Source organism: Littorina saxatilis, linkage group LG5 (assembly GCF_037325665.1).
Source record: "Littorina saxatilis isolate snail1 linkage group LG5, US_GU_Lsax_2.0, whole genome shotgun sequence".
NCBI classification, from domain to species: Eukaryota; Metazoa; Mollusca; class Gastropoda; order Littorinimorpha; family Littorinidae; genus Littorina; species Littorina saxatilis.
The window spans coordinates 44,118,029-44,133,967 of NC_090249.1; the positions used below are offsets into that span (position 1 = coordinate 44,118,029).

At 41.1% G+C, this 15,939-nt stretch overlaps 1 protein-coding gene across 1 annotated transcript in view; it reads right to left on the bottom strand.

Annotated features, from left to right (window-relative positions):
- Positions 1–440: 440 nt before the first annotated feature.
- LOC138967218 (elongator complex protein 3-like) overlaps positions 441–15,939 on the bottom strand; it is a gene marked incomplete in the record, with an annotated part of 23,501 nt that continues 8,002 nt past the window's right edge. Inside the window, 10 exon segments of the mRNA XM_070339736.1 lie at positions 441–1,005; positions 2,437–2,746; positions 3,344–3,500; positions 4,925–5,045; positions 5,816–5,888; positions 8,814–8,940; positions 10,258–10,338; positions 10,661–10,741; positions 11,415–11,569; positions 15,429–15,497. Coding sequence (XP_070195837.1) covers positions 929–1,005; positions 2,437–2,746; positions 3,344–3,500; positions 4,925–5,045; positions 5,816–5,888; positions 8,814–8,940; positions 10,258–10,338; positions 10,661–10,741; positions 11,415–11,569; positions 15,429–15,497 — 1,251 coding nt within the window.

Below are 15,939 nucleotides of genomic sequence, written 5' to 3' on the forward strand. Positions count from 1 at the left end.
TAGAGGACCCCAAAGCCAGCAGGACTTTTAAAAGTTCTAAGAGAGTTTGGGGTACCCTGCTCTCTCTCTCTGTAACACACACATACAGATTTGACATTTTTGTTACCTTACTGTATGACATTCAATCCGAGCTGATTGTAGATAGGTTAATTACTAAGCTATTTTTTATTTTACCCACGACTGAATCGTTGTCTGAACCTAGGCCTTCATGCAGTGGTAAATGATGTAATTAACTTAAATCTGCTATTTTGGCCTGCATGCAACAGCCCAGTCGAGTCAACATCTTGAAACGTGAATAAACACTTGTGACGGGTTAATTGTTATGAAGCATGTATGAAATTAGAACCACCACTCATCCATTCTATTACACAGGATAAGCTAGTTCTGCTAATGACACACACACTCACTCCCTGTCATTATACTCAAAAGTACACTGAACATAAAGTACAGGTGTTTATTTTCTCTTTTAATCTGAAAATTCTTTAAATTTATTGCAATCTCCATCTCCCCAAAACACACACACATACACACGCACACACACATTTTTCAAACATAGCAGGAAAACATGCAATTTTGCAAAATGTATCCAGCATAGTACAGTTCAGCCTTTTCATTTAAAAACCAAGACGGAGTCAATTCACAAGGGATGAGAAGATCACAGAGTTGTAACAGCAAATGCATCAAGTCACTGTCTGTCAATTTTTCTTGCCAGTTTCATCTTCCTTCCTGTGGACAGCAGGACATGATGAACAAATGGTAACATTCTCCAAAAGGGAGAATCGAAAAGATGACGGTCACGCCAGTGTTTTGGTCATGTAGACACTGTCTGTCGGTTTTTCTTGCCAGTTTCATCTTCCTTCCCGTAGACAGCAGGACATGATGAACCAAAGGTAACATTCTACACAAGGGAGAATCGAACAGATGACGGTCACGCCAGTGTTTTGGTCATGTATGGCCCCTCCAGTTCGTAGCCAATTTTGCGATAGTAGTTGCGTGTTCCCACACCTGGAAAAGAGAAAATACGGCATAACAGCGCGACCTCAAAAGTTGAAAAATGCCATGAGAAATACAAGCTGACATGATTGGACGAGTCAGGGAATATTTCAACGTTCGTGTTACACTACCATGAGAAACACAAGCTGACATGATTGGACGAGTCATGGACAATTTCAAAGTTCATGTTGCAGAGGTTCTTCAATGAAGAGGAGCCAGGATCGAGCATATTATCAACCACTTAGGACAGACCAGTTTCTTACCGAATTTGCAAGACATAATCTCCCATCATTCTGATATTGTTTGGTGAACACATTTTTTTAATCTCGCTTCGCAGTCAAAAATGAGATCAAAAAGAAAATAGGGCGCTTTTTTGTGTGACCACCCTGTACCAGACCTGTTTACCCGCATATGTGTTTTGGAGTAATGCTCATCCCCAAAAATAGTAATCCTGGCACAAAAATAGTAATCATCCAGCATTCGTCGCCAATGACAACGCCCATGACAACTGCGTCTGCGAAACGCAATCATGCACATATATCCATCATTCACAAAGGTCCTAGAAACGTCCACTTTTCGGTGTATTCTTTTCGAAATTTCTGCTTGGTTGGAGGTTTATTCTTAGACGGGTTGTCTTCTTTTTCCGAGGCACTTGATTCTCGACTTCTCTTCATGTTGGCGTACTGTAAACTGTGCGAGACAAAGCACATTCTGATTCAGTTTACCGCCGAAAACAGCAGCAGATATGCGCAGAGAGAGATGCGCGCAGAGCGTTGGTTAAAATTTACGGATCGGAACACGGAAAAGATTTTAAAATGTTGGATCGGAAGCAGACAGCGACGGAAAACGTAACCTGGACGTTTCGAAAATCGTAGTCTTGACACGGATAGCGGAATGGCGTATTTTTTTCAGAAAATCGTAATAAATTACGCCAAAATTGTAAGGGTAAAAACGTCTGCTGTACTCATTCTTCCCCCTCAAACCGCTGCAGCGGACATTTTCCTTCCCATGATAAGGTCAGCAAGATGTGAGCAGTGACTTGCTATGAGTGTATAACGTGGCTACAAAGACTTTGCTTCTCCATGTGTGCGAACGGGTGTGGATGGGTGGATGCGTTACTGTGTCAAATAAAATAAAAGAAGCTGGAGGTAAAAATAAACAGACACACACAATAAAATACTGAACAGTATGGTTACTCTTTCAGTAGTACCACGTCAAACTTTCAAGCAGCTAAACAAACCAAAAGCCCTTTTTGGGCCGAGGATGAAAGTCGCTTGTTCATTTCAATGCTTGTTATTCTCTCAGGTGCCAGGAGAAAGGCTCCGTATAACTTTCACTTACTCCATTACACATGTTGTATGCATTTAGAGCGCTTACTTCCCTTTGGTTATTTGATCTCTAAACAACGCTCTGCCTCATTTCGTTTAAGATTTTTATTTTTACCTGAAATGACAGCAATCTTGTGTGAGCCATGCTCGTCCCTGGCGATCCTCTCGGACTCTTCCATGAGAAGCATGCCGAAACCTTGATGCTGGAACTTGGTGGGATCTCTGGCATGCACAGGCACCACACTGCCGTACACGTGGAGCTCTCGCACGATGGAGCAGCCTCCTTTCAGCTCAGGGCGGAAGGTGTCCGGAGAACATTTGCGCAGACGGAGCAAGCCGATGAGAATATCCTGCTCCGGGTCCTCGTAGGACAGAAAGGTTTCCCAGCCTCCGTTGGCCACGTAGTCACGACGAATCAGCTCAGCCTGAAAATACAAACAAAACAGTTCAGTTAAAGCATGTGCGGGCTATGAAAACACTAGAAAGAGGAACAGAGGCCATAAAACTCAAAGCCATGTACACTGGTTAATGGGTAGAGATGCATAACACAAAGCACAAATACTTCAGAAGTCTCTCTTTTTTCAATTCCCACAGTTCCAAAGCAATGGGTGCTCCTAACATGCAGCTGCTGCTCTGGAGTAACTAATATTCAGAGCAATGCACAGTATTATATCACAGACATATGGCTTTGGCAATGTAGCAAAATAAATGCTGTCTATAACATTCAACAACCAAGGAACAATTCGACCTAACAAACCATGGGCATGGGAGTTATTAAAAATCAATAGAAGTGTATTTATGTACGATTATGGTTTTGATTGTTGTCTTTTTGTTATGAGTAATACATTGTGGTGCTCAAAAGAAAAATGTCCATGTATATGTACAATGAAAATGGACATTAAAGTACATGTATTTCTATCTTATCTTATCTGAACAATTACATGGGCACAAAGCTGTTGCCGTGGACTGAAGGGATGTTTCCAACTTATCAGCACAGGGACAGTGAAAATAGTTGTGCATACCTCATACGGCTTGACCTTGTGGTGTATCTCCTGAATGCCGACTTCGCGTGTTCTGACATCACGACACTGCGTGCCAAGGTCATGCATGCGAGCCAAGGCCAGCTCACGGAGGTTGCCATGCTCCACACCTGATGACACTAATGGCATCGGGATGTCTCTGTAAACAAGAAAAGCAAATACTTACACTTTTTGCCGTCGTCACGTCCCATACAGTGTAATCCCCCTTTTGAGACCCCACCAATAAGTCCCTGTCTTCTCAGATTTTCTGTAAGTTTACACCCATTTTAAAACTCCCTCTTTTTTCAGACCTGATTTTCTAAGTCCTTTTGGGGTCTTAAAAAGAGGATTCCACTGTGAATACCCCCCCCCCCCCCCCCCCCCCAAAAAAAAAAAAAAAGGTTGTTTGAGTACTAAGACTCACGGATTACTCAGGTAGGTCAAAACTTTTAAAAAAATATATTGAATATCAGCTGTGAACATATTTTTTGTAATAAAAAAGACAACTTCTTTTCTATCCAGAACAGTGCTCAGAAAGGTATGTGTGATTGGACATTGAAGAAATAGGATGAAAAAAAAGCATCTGTATTAGGTTAATGACAACATAAACTAAAGAAACAATAATTGCATAACACCTTGCCTTCCAGCACTGCAGTACACATGTCTCATTGACTGAACAAAATGTGTCTATTCAATCTAAAAGTCACGGACACAAACTTTGTTCTTGAAATTCTTTGTCACTTCCTCAGGAGACATACAGAAGAAGTGACAGAGTTTTTATATGACTCCATTTTTGACTCACATGCGAAGCAAAAGTGAGTCTATGTACTCACCCGAGTCGTCCGTCCGTCCGTCCGTCCGGAAAACTTTAACGTTGGATATTTCTTGGACACTATTCAGTCTATCAGTACCAAATTTGGCAAGATGGTGTATGATGACAAGGCCCCAAAAAACATACATAGCATCTTGACCTTGCTTCAAGGTCAAGGTCGCAGGGGCCATGAATGTCTAAAAAACAGCTATTTTTCACATTTTTTCCATTTTCTCTGAAGTTTTTGAGATTGAATACCTCACCTATATATGATATATAGGGCAAAGTAAGCCCCATCTTTTGATACCAGTTTGGTTTACCTTGCTTCAAGGTCAAGGTCACAGGAGCTCTTCAAAGTTGGATTGTATACATATTTTGAAGTGACCTTGACCCTGAACTATGGAAGGTAACTGTTTCAAACTTAAAAATTATGTGGGGCACATGTTATGCTTTCATCATGAGACACATTTGGTCACATATGATCAAGGTCAAGGTCACTTTGACCCTTATGAAATGTGACCAAAATAAGGTAGTGAACCACTAAAAGTGACCATATCTCATGGTAGAAAGAGCCAATAAGCACCATTGTACTTCCTATGTCTTGAATTAACAGCTTTGTGTTGCATGACCTTGACCTTGGGTCAAGGTCACATGTATTTTGGTAGGAAAATGTGTAAAGCATGTGAGTCGTATGGGCTTTGCCCTTCTTGTTTGGCTTTTGATGTCAGATGTTTTATTTAATTGGTATTGTATGTCTTTACGACGCAACTGACCGTTGCACCCTGTAGACACGTGTCCAGGGCGGCACAAGGGCCAGAATTCTTGCAACCAGGTCCACCAGCATGCTGGGAGGATAACTCTTGTAGCGACCCGTCTTCCACAGCTCGTACAGACCTGCACACAGCATCATTTTACAATCAGGATTCAGTACAGGCACATGCGAAGCATAGTTTGACGGACGCAATTGCCTTGTGATGAAGACATTGGCCTTACACACGGAAGGTTCAGGGTTCCAGGTTAAGAGCAGACATGCTAGTACCTTATACCCCTCTGTGTGGGCCCACAAGAACAAAGTAAAGATCCTGTAATCAGAGTCTATTGGGTTATAGAAACACTAGAATACTAAACACGCATCCCCGAAAACGTAGTATGATTATCATAATGGGGGGGGGGGGGGGGGGGGGGGGGGAATGTGCAAGCAGGAAAGAGCCTATTCGTGCAAACCACAAGTGTACGAGGGAGTTGTAGCACGTGAACGCGGAGAGTAGAAAGAACCAAAAAAGCATGGTTTGCTACAGTAGACCCTTCCCCTTTGAGACGCCCAAATCTAAGACCTCGGTTTTTTCAGAATTACTACTCATACTCTCCATTATTAAGACTTCTTCTTTCTTAGGATCAGATTTGTCAGATTTCCGAAGGTCTTAAAAAAAGGTTTGACTGTACCAGCCAATAAGTACATGTATAATGATTAAGGTAAATGAGGTATGGCTTGAAAAGCTTGCTTGCCAAAGGTCGTCAGAAGACACTGATAGACCCAAAACAATCTAGCACCTGTTTACCATTGTGAAGAAACAAACGAACAGAGAAGACACAAAAGGCATAACAATTACAAACAAGCGCATATAGGACTGCAAGGGAAAATATTTGTTGGCATATATAGTTACCAGTGCCTCTGATGACAAGAGTGGGGTAGATCTTCAAGCCGTCAGACCTAAAAGCTGGGTTCTCAAAGTATTCCTGCAAAAGATGTGCATACTGTTGTGTGAGCCTTGTGAAAAGGACCCGTATTCAAAGGGACAAGGAGGGGGACAAATAATACAGGAACCGCTAGATGTTATTTTTACCTAAGAACATTATCAGCGTTAGGGTCAACACCAACAGTTTTGCTTCTTCACGAGAGATTTTGTAAACAAAATGTATTGTTATCGGTGCAAAAACAGCAGCGTAACAGTTCATTATCCTACATACGTGAGAGAGACCATCCAAGACATAACTAAAAATGCCACGCACACTTTTGTTTATCATGTAAATCAATGAGGTCGTGTTAAACTAGTCTGGCAGGAACCTAATTTTCCACTGCTCGTGATAACAAACTCACCGAGACAAACGTCATTCTGGAAACAGTTTTGGGCTTGCTGTTTCCCCCAGAAGAATTTTGAGAACTTACACGTCATGCTATATACTTTCTAGAGTGATGTCCTTTTGCTTTGACATCAAAGATTTCACGAGGCTTTGGAATTAAGAGATCGAGGTTCCATAAGACGCATCTTCAATTTGTGTTCATCTGAGTTAGCACCAGTTTTGTCAACTGGGAGGTGGTATGGCGCTTAGTTATACTCTATCCCTAACTTCGAGTACATTGAGGTTACTAGACATAGACATAGACATAGACCACTTTATTATCTCAACGAGGAGAAACTCAGGTGTGGTGTATACAGCATTACGATAAACAACCCGAGTGGATTTATAAAGGGGAGAAAGAAAGCAAGTACTGGGTAATGATATTGTGGTTAAGTGGGTGTATGAACAACCCAGAATAAATCAATGGTGGTTAAGTGGGTGTATGAACAACCCAGAATAAATCAATGGTGGTTAAGTGGGTGTATGAACAACCCAGAATAAATCAATGGTGGTTAAGTATATGAGTCTATGAACAACCCAGAATAAATCAAGCAGACACCTTCTTCTTTTTACATTTAGTCAAGTTTTGACTAAATGTTTTAACGTAGAGGGGGGAATCGAGACGAGGGTCGTGGTGTATGTGCGTGTGTGTGTGTGTGTGTGTGTGTGTGTGTAGAGCGATTCAGACTAAACTACTGGACCGATCTTTATGAAATTTGACATGAGAGTTCCTGGGTATGAAATCCCCGAACGTTTTTTTCATTTTTTTGATAAATGTCTTTCATGACGTCATATCCGGCTTTTCGTGAAAGTTGAGGCGGCACTGTCACGCCCTCATTTTTCAACCAAATTGGTTGAAATTTTGGTCAAGTAATCTTCGACGAAGCCCGGACTTCGGTATTGCATTTCAGCTTGGTGGCTTAAAAATTAATTAATGACTTTGGTCATTAAAAATCTGAAAATTGTAAAAATAAAAATAAAAATTTATAAAACGATCCAAATTTACGTTCATCTTATTCTCCATCATTTTCTGATTCCAAAAACATATAAATATATTATATTTGGATTAAAAACAAGCTCTGAAAATTAAATATATAAAAATTATTATCAAAATTAAATTGTCGAAATCAATTTAAAAACACTTTCATCTTATTCCTTGTCGGTTCCTGATTCTAAAAACATATAGATATGATATGTTTGGATTAAAAACACGCTCAGAAAGTTAAAACAAAGAGAGGTACAGAAAAGCGTGCTATCCTTCTTAGCGCAACTACTACCCCGCTCTTCTTGTCAATTTCACTGCCTTTGCCATGAGCGTGGACTGACGATGCTACGATTATACGGTCTTGCTGAAAAATGGCATTGCGTTCAGTTTCATTCTGTGTGTTTGACAGCTACTTGACTAAATGTTGTGTTTTCGCCTTACGCGACTTGTTTTTTCTTCTTCTTAATTGTTCATTAGCTGAAACTGCCACGGCTTTAATGTGTGTGACCGTCTTTACCCCACCATTTAGGCAGCCATACGCCGCTTTTGGAGGAAATCAGACACCAACCCCCCACACTTGAACCTTTCTTATGAAGCTAAACTCTGACATCTTTTTATATTTAGTCAAGTTTTGACTAAATATTTTAACATCGAGGGGGAATCGAAACGAGGGTCGTGGTGTATGTGCGTGTGTGTGTGTGTGTGTGTGTGTCTGTCTGTCTGTGTGTGTGTGTGTGTAGAGCGATTCAGACTAAACTACTGGACCGATCTTTATGAAATTTGACATGAGAGTTCCTGGGTATGAAATCCCCGAACGTTTTTTTCTTTTTTTTGATAAATGTCTTTGATGACATCATATCCGGCTTTTCGTGAAAGTTGAGGCGGCACTGTCACGCCCTCATTTTTCAACCAAATTGGTTGAAATTTTGGTCAAGTAATCTTCGACGAAGCCCGGACTTCGGTATTGCATTTCAGCTTGGTGGCTTAAAAATAATTAATGACTTTGGTCATTAAAAATCTGAAAATTGTAAAAAAAAATAAAAATTTATAAAACGATCCAAATTTACGTTTATCTTATTCTCCATCATTTGCTGATTCCAAAAACATATAAATATGTTATATTCGGATTAAAAACAAGCTCTGAAAATGAAATATATAAAAATTATTATCAAAATTAAATTTTCGAAATCAATTTAAAAACACTTTCACCTTATTCCTTGTCGGTTCCTGATTCCAAAAACATATAGATATGATATGTTTGGATTAAAAACACGCTCAGAAAGTTAAAACAAAGAGAGGTACAGAAAAGCGTGCTATCCTTCTTAGCGCAACTACTACCCCGCTCTTCTTGTCAATTTCACTGCCTTTGCCATGAGCGGTGGACTGACGATGCTACGAGTATACGGTCTTGCTGAAAAATGGCATTGCGTTCAGTTTCATTCTGTGAGTTCGACAGCTACTTGACTAAATATTGTATTTTCGCCTTACGCGACTTGTTTTATGCTGTTCTGACAAATGTAACATTGAAAGAAAAGTTAAAAACACAAAAAACTCACAACAAACTGTTCCACATCTCGCTCCCATCCCACATTGGGCAAGTCGGGCATCATGTGCGCCACGACCTTGAACCCTGCGTCTTTGGACATCTGGAAGGACTCGCACACTGCCCTCACTGTATGACCTCTGTTACGATGAAAACAATTCACAGAGAGAGTGAGACTGACAGACATAAGATTCTTAAATCTCCATTTGCTACTGATACCACAAATAATGAGCAAAGCTTGGGTTTATATAATAATAATACAAGAATTTATATCGCGCACATATCTCACCACAAGGCGACTCAAGGCGCACAGTATGACGAAATATGAGAGAGCTCTGACATGCAGCCGCTCGGCGCAGAAGGGACAGCACTCAATATTTCGGGAAAAGCATGCTGGGTATTTTCGTGTTTCTATAACCCACCGAACTCCGACATGGATTACAGGATCTTTTCCGTGCGCATTTGGTCTTGTGCTTGTGTGTACACACGAAGGGGGTTAAGTCACTAGCAGGTCTGCACATAAGTTGACCTGGGAGATCGGAAAAATCTCCACTTTTAACCCACCAGGCGGCAGCGACCGGGATTCAAACACAGGACCTTCCGATTAGGAGGCCGACGTCTTACCACCATGCCACTGCGCCCGTATATCTACTTTTAATGCCAATTTGACAACAAAAATGCAAAAACCCTTTAGGTTCAGTTTTGAAATGTACAAAAAAATAAATTAATTTACTCAAAAAATCTCATGCCTGAAAGAGAACAATGAAAGAGGAAAGAAAGAGTGAAGAACAAAACATAAAGTAAGACTAAGAGTGTGCTGTTCTTGTTCTGTTGTACTTGACATTCCTTACGCATAAAAGACTTGATTCTTTGAGTACATCGTCTGGGCTTTTCAAAAACTTCAAATAGGTTGGGACACATGAAAGCTACCACAACACCATAAATGTGAATCAATCATACAAAAACCTATTCAGAGAAGATATTTTTTTTGTCTCACCATAAAAACTGTCTCAAACACTCATTTTTTGATACTGGAATCTACCTAACATTTCACTAAAGAGCACAAAACTGATTTCAAAATAAGAAGAAAATGACATTAATTAATAATTCAATGCTCAATCCTCTAACAGACGATGTTCGGTAATAACTCAGTTGGGTTTGTATGGGTAATGTCATGGAGTGAATACTTTTGCTTTTATTTAGGCAAACTTTCCCATGTAAAATTATAGACGAGTCACTAGCGAGAGGTGTGTCTGAAACATGTGGACAAGTATCATGTGTGGAAAGTTTGCCTCAATAAAACCAAGAGTATTAACTCTTTCACAGCTCATGCAAGCCCCTTCAGAGTTATATCCGGAGTTCGTTTATTCTAATCCACCATCCACTGAAAGAGGCAAAAACAGCCTCTAACAGGGAACAAGAGACAGAATAAAATCCAAACAAAAGAACCGACTCACCTGTTCGTATCTCTGGCAACATCTTCATATACACTCTGTACGCCAATCTCAAGCCTGGTACATCCATATTTCAGCATGTCGCTGGAATCAAAAACGCTTGGTTTAAAATGCACTAAGATCCTTTCTTCTGTTAAAGTGACAGAATTTCCCTGTATAGAATTTTGTAAAAAAAATTTTAAACACCACCAACAACAAGAACAACAAAATAACACATCTGTAAATTTAATTTGCTACATACGCAGAACCATTCACTGCAGAAATATCTCATCAGCTGAAGTGAATTTCGTAATCCTCAATCTTAATCTTCCAAAGCTTGAAAGCAGTAAAGAAGAAGCTTGTTTACAGAATTTCACAAAGAGAATTGTCGCACACAACAAAAGCTAACAGTTTTCTGAGCACCTACCTCAAATGTCTCTTCAGGCAGTAATCAGGTCTGGTTTCTATGGTGATTCCAATACACTTTGTCATGCTCTTCTCAGAGTACCTGTGAATACAAACCAAACAAAAGTACTAATTGTGCAAAGTAATACAACCTTCTAGTGTCAATGAGAGAGTTGTTGTTCGTGTTTAAAGAAAGAATATGAATCATAGGAGAGAGTTCACATTAACTGAATTAATGCTATCTTAAACTATCAGAGTAAATAAATGTGCCAAGGTTCCCCCCCTCCATACAAAAGATTAATGAATGCAAGCAAACTAACTTTGAACCGTAAAAACAAAAAAACAGCATGAAGGATTTTTGAGTCTGTGTGTCTGTTTCGCACAGCGAAATGTGAATACATGTGTGCATACTTTAGTTGCATGTTTCTTGCTTGCTCAAAGCTACCATCCGCTGACTGTGCCTCAACCTTTTCAGTACAGTGGATGGCATCTTGAACGAATCCCACTGGCACCAAGTAACCTAAACCAAAGATACCACATACATATCCTGGACAAAGAGAATGTTTAAAAAATGTGGAAGAAAGATTTTTGAGGATGAAAGTCGCTTGTTCTTTTGAATGCTTGTTATTCTCTCAGGTGCGAGGAGACTGAATCCGAATAACTCTCACTTACTCTGTTACACATGTCGTATGCATTTAGAGCGCTTACTTCCCTTTGATTATCAGATATCCTGGACAAAAGCAAGTGATGTGTCATTGGATTAGAGTTACACTCACTTGACAGATTCATCCACACTGCTGCTGGCGTGACCAGAGAGAGCGTCATGGAGGTTACGGATGAAGAAGTCTCTGTAATCCTCAGGTAGACTCATGAACGTGCCTCCCATCACAATGAACTCTACTTTGTCCACACTGTGGCCCAGCTGCTTTAGCTGAGCAAACAGAAACAACAAAAAGAGCGCTTGTTTACTGCTGTTTTTAGTCCTATGAAAGTGCCACCTGTCACAATAACCCCAAATTCATCCAGATTAGACTCAACTGTGTTAGCGAAGCAAACTGTGAGCTACAATGGCGCCGGCATTTACCATCCAGGAGAGTGAGGTCAGGGGTCTCTTCCGTAAACAGAATCCAAGAAAGGCTTCTGGTCCTGACCTTGTCTCAACATCGACCTTGAGGTCCTGTGCTGACCAGCTCGCGCCTGTTTTTACTGAAATTTTTAACACTTCTGTGCAGCAGATGTCTGTGCCACGGTGCTTCAAGTCTTCAGTAATTGTCCCAGTCCCCAAAAAGCCCAAGGTAACTCAGCTGAATGACTTCCGCCCTGTGGCACTGACATCTGTCATCATGAAGGTCCTGGAGCGGTTGATTCTGCGGCACCTGCGGGCTTTCACGGGTCACCTGTCTGACCCACTCCAGTTTGCTTACCAAGCCAACAGGTCCGTCGATGATGCCGTCGCCATGGGTCTTCATTTTGTCTTGCAGCACCTTGAGAACCCTCGCACCTACGCTAGAATGTTGTTCATTGATTATTCCTCCGCATTCAACACGATCATCCCTCACAAGCTCCTCCACAAACTGATTGGTCTCGATGTCCCTCTCTCTCTCTGCCACTGGCTTCTAGACTTCTTGCTTGACCGTCCTCAGGTCGTCCGACTCAACAACTCACTCTCTGCCTCACTCACTCTAAACACTGGTGCCCCGCAGGGTTGTGTTCTGTCCCCTCTACTCTTCACCCTTTTCACCAACGACTGCACCTCCGCTCACCCATCCACATACATAATCAAATTCTCAGACGACACCACCATTGAAGGCCTGATTTCTGACTCCAATGAGGACGCTTACCGGGGGGAGGTTCAAAGAGTGGTTGAGTGGTGCTCTGAAAATGATCTCGAGCTAAACGTTCTTAAAACAAAAGAAGTCGTTATCGACCCTCGACGAAAGAAAGACCCCATCTTGCCCCTTGAAATAAATGGGGAAGCTGTAGAACAGGTCTCTTCATTCAAATTTCTCGGCACACTGATCTCTGAAGACCTGAAATGGGACGGGAACACCACGTCCATCATTAAGAAGTGCCAGCAGCGGCTGCACTTCCTGAGACAGTTGCGCAAGCTCCGTATGTCACAGCAAATCATGGCGCAGTTCTATCGCGCAGTCGTTGAGAGCACCCTGTGTTTTTCTATCACGGTCTGGTATGGCAGCACCACTGAGAAAGAGAAACAGCTACTGGAGAGCATTGTGCGGACAGCCTCCAAAATCGCGGGCTGTGACTTCCCCTCCGTTGCCTCTATCTTTGAGTTGCGCTCAGGTCGAAAAGCAGGAAAGATTGTTCGCGACCCCTCCCACCCGGCAAACCACTTCTTCGAGCCTCTTCCATCTGGTAGGCGCTACAGAGCTTTGAAAGCCAGAACTAGTCGCTTTCGCTCTAGCTTCATCCCCCATGCTGTACTGACAACTCCTGTAGTGAAGACGTTGTAATATACTGTAGTTATAGGATTGGGGGGGGGGGGGGGGGGTTCTTTTGTTACTTAGTCCTTTCACTGCATTCCATTACTGTTCTCATAACTTGTGATAGTGGGAATATGTGCAATGTGGAATGGTCCTTATTTTTTAGGTGCTGGAGTAGTTCTGTGATGGTAGTAGTTTTGTGCAATGCGACTCTAGGTTCAGGTGCTTGAGTAGATCTGTGATAGTCTGTTAATACTGTTGTTTTAAACTGTCTAACTGGCTAGATCATGATTATATAATTTTATGTGATGATCTGACTAAATGATAATAATTACGTGTACTACTTACTTTTAAATGGATTATAAATTTTAGGTATTGTTCTAGTATTCACTAATGTTGTATTGATATTACTGGCACCCCTTTTAAACTGATATGGTTTTTACCTTTACAAGGCGACGATGTGAATTTGTGATGTAGATATGTGGCTGGTTATGTGTGAGAATGTAAATAATTGTGTGTGTGTGTGTGTGTGTGTGTGTGTGTGTGTGTGTGTGTGTGTGTGTGTCTGTGTGTGTGTGAGTTGTGTCTGTGTGTGCATGACAGTGTAATGTACGTATGTATGCATGCATGGTGATGTGTGTCTGCATATGTGTCTGGTTGGTTTTTATTGACTCACATGCGAAGCAAAAGTGAGTCTATGTACTCACCCGAGTCGTCCGTCCGTCCGTCCGGACGTCCGGACGTCCGGAAAACTTTAACGTTGGATATTTCTTGGACACTATTCAGTCTATCAGTACCAAATTTGGCAAGATGGTGTATGATGACAAGGCCCCAAAAAACATACATAGCATCTTGACCTTGCTTCAAGGTCAAGGTCGCAGGGGCCATAAATGTTGCCTAAAAAACAGCTATTTTTCACATTTTTCCCATTTTCTCTGAAGTTTTTGAGATTGAATACCTCACCTACATATGATATATAGGGCAAAGTAAGCCCCATCTTTTGATACCAGTTTGGTTTACCTTGCTTCAAGGTCAAGGTCACAGGAGCTCTTCAAAGTTGGATTGTATACATATTTTGAAGTGACCTTGACCCTGAACTATGGAAGATAACTGTTTCAAACTTAAAAATTATGTGGGGCACATGTTATGCTTTCATCATGAGACACATTTGGTCACATATGATCAAGGTCAAGGTCACTTTGACCCTTATGAAATGTGACCAAAATAAGGTAGTGAACCACTAAAAGTGACCATATCTCATGGTAGAAAGAGCCAATAAGCACCATTGTACTTCCTATGTCTTGAATTAACAGCTTTGTGTTGCATGACCTTGGATGACCTTGACCTTGGGTCAAGGTCACATGTATTTTGGTAGGAAAAATGTGTAAAGCAGTTCTTAGTGTATGATGTCATTGCTAGGTTTAGTTACCCTAAAGGTCGAGGTCAAGCATGTGAGTCGTATGGGCTTTGCCCTTCTTGTTTTATTTTTACCGTGCCAAGATGAAATCCTTTTGCAAAATTGGTGAATAAATATCTTGTATCTTGTATGACAAAAGCGCAAGTTACGCACTCTTTTCAGGCTCAAGAAAGAGCCTCCGATCACATTCTTTCTTTCTTTCTTTCTTTCTTTCTTTCTTTGGTGTTTAACGTCGTTTTCAACCGTTCAAGGTTATATCGCGACGGGGTAGAGCCACTTGTTAATTGTTTCTTGTTCACAAAAGCACTAATCAAAAAATTGCTCCAGGGGCTTGCAACGTAGTGCAATATATGACCTTACTGGGAGAATGCAAGTTTCCAGTACAAAGGACTTAACATTTCTTACATACTGCTTGACTAAAATCTTTACAAACATTGACTATATTCTATACAAGAAACACTCAACAAGGGTAAAAGGAGAAACAGAATCCGTTAGTCGCCTCTTACGACATGCTGGGGAGCATCGGGTAAATTCTTTCTCATCCCAACCAATATGGGACTCCCCCTAACCCGCGGGGGGGCCTCCGATCACATGAAAACTCCACTTTGCCCACACTGTATTCTAGCTGTTTTAGCTAAACACAAACAAAAACAGAATTAGTCTGTCTACAGCTTTCTATCTCTTCAAACACTGGATGTGTTCTCATTTTGTTTCTTAGTTTGCACTAGTACAGTAGTAGCTATGGATGCTGAGTCTTACCTCAGATTTAAGAAACTCCAATGTGGGATATTTTCGCTGACCCCTCTCAGAAAACTTACACTAATGGTAACAAAATAACCACACATTATTGCAAACCAAAGCCTTCATCTTTGCCTGTGGCAAGGCGGAAAATCCCAAACTTAAACCTGAATTACTCAAAAACAATTTACCTGTTCCACTCTGTGCCTTGTCTGTAGGTAAGGGCTGTACCTGGCTCGAATCGCTCGCATGGATGTGGGCTGAAACATTTGAGAAATTAGTGGTTTCATGTATTAACGGTATTGAAGAATTTTAAGAAGTCTATACCTGACTCAACAAGAATAACACAATCTGCTAAACAAAGGGAAGTAGGCGATCCAAATGCATACAACATGTGTACGAGAGTACATGAGAGTTATTCTGAACCATTCTCCTGGCACCTGAGAGAATAACAAGCATTGAAATGAACAAGCGACTTTCATCCTCATTTTTGTGTGTGTGGATAACACAAGTTAAACTGAATTTGTTAAATGAATTAATGCTCAAACAAAGATGGTGCAATTACCTTAAGTGTGTGAAAGGCTGAAAGAGACAAAGTCTGCCTGAGTGTGTGAGTCAGTGGTTGTTTATCAAGGAGAAGGGCTCAGAACACAGATTTGTTGAACAGGTTGCAAGCATGTTTATCAGCTAGCAGTTTACCTC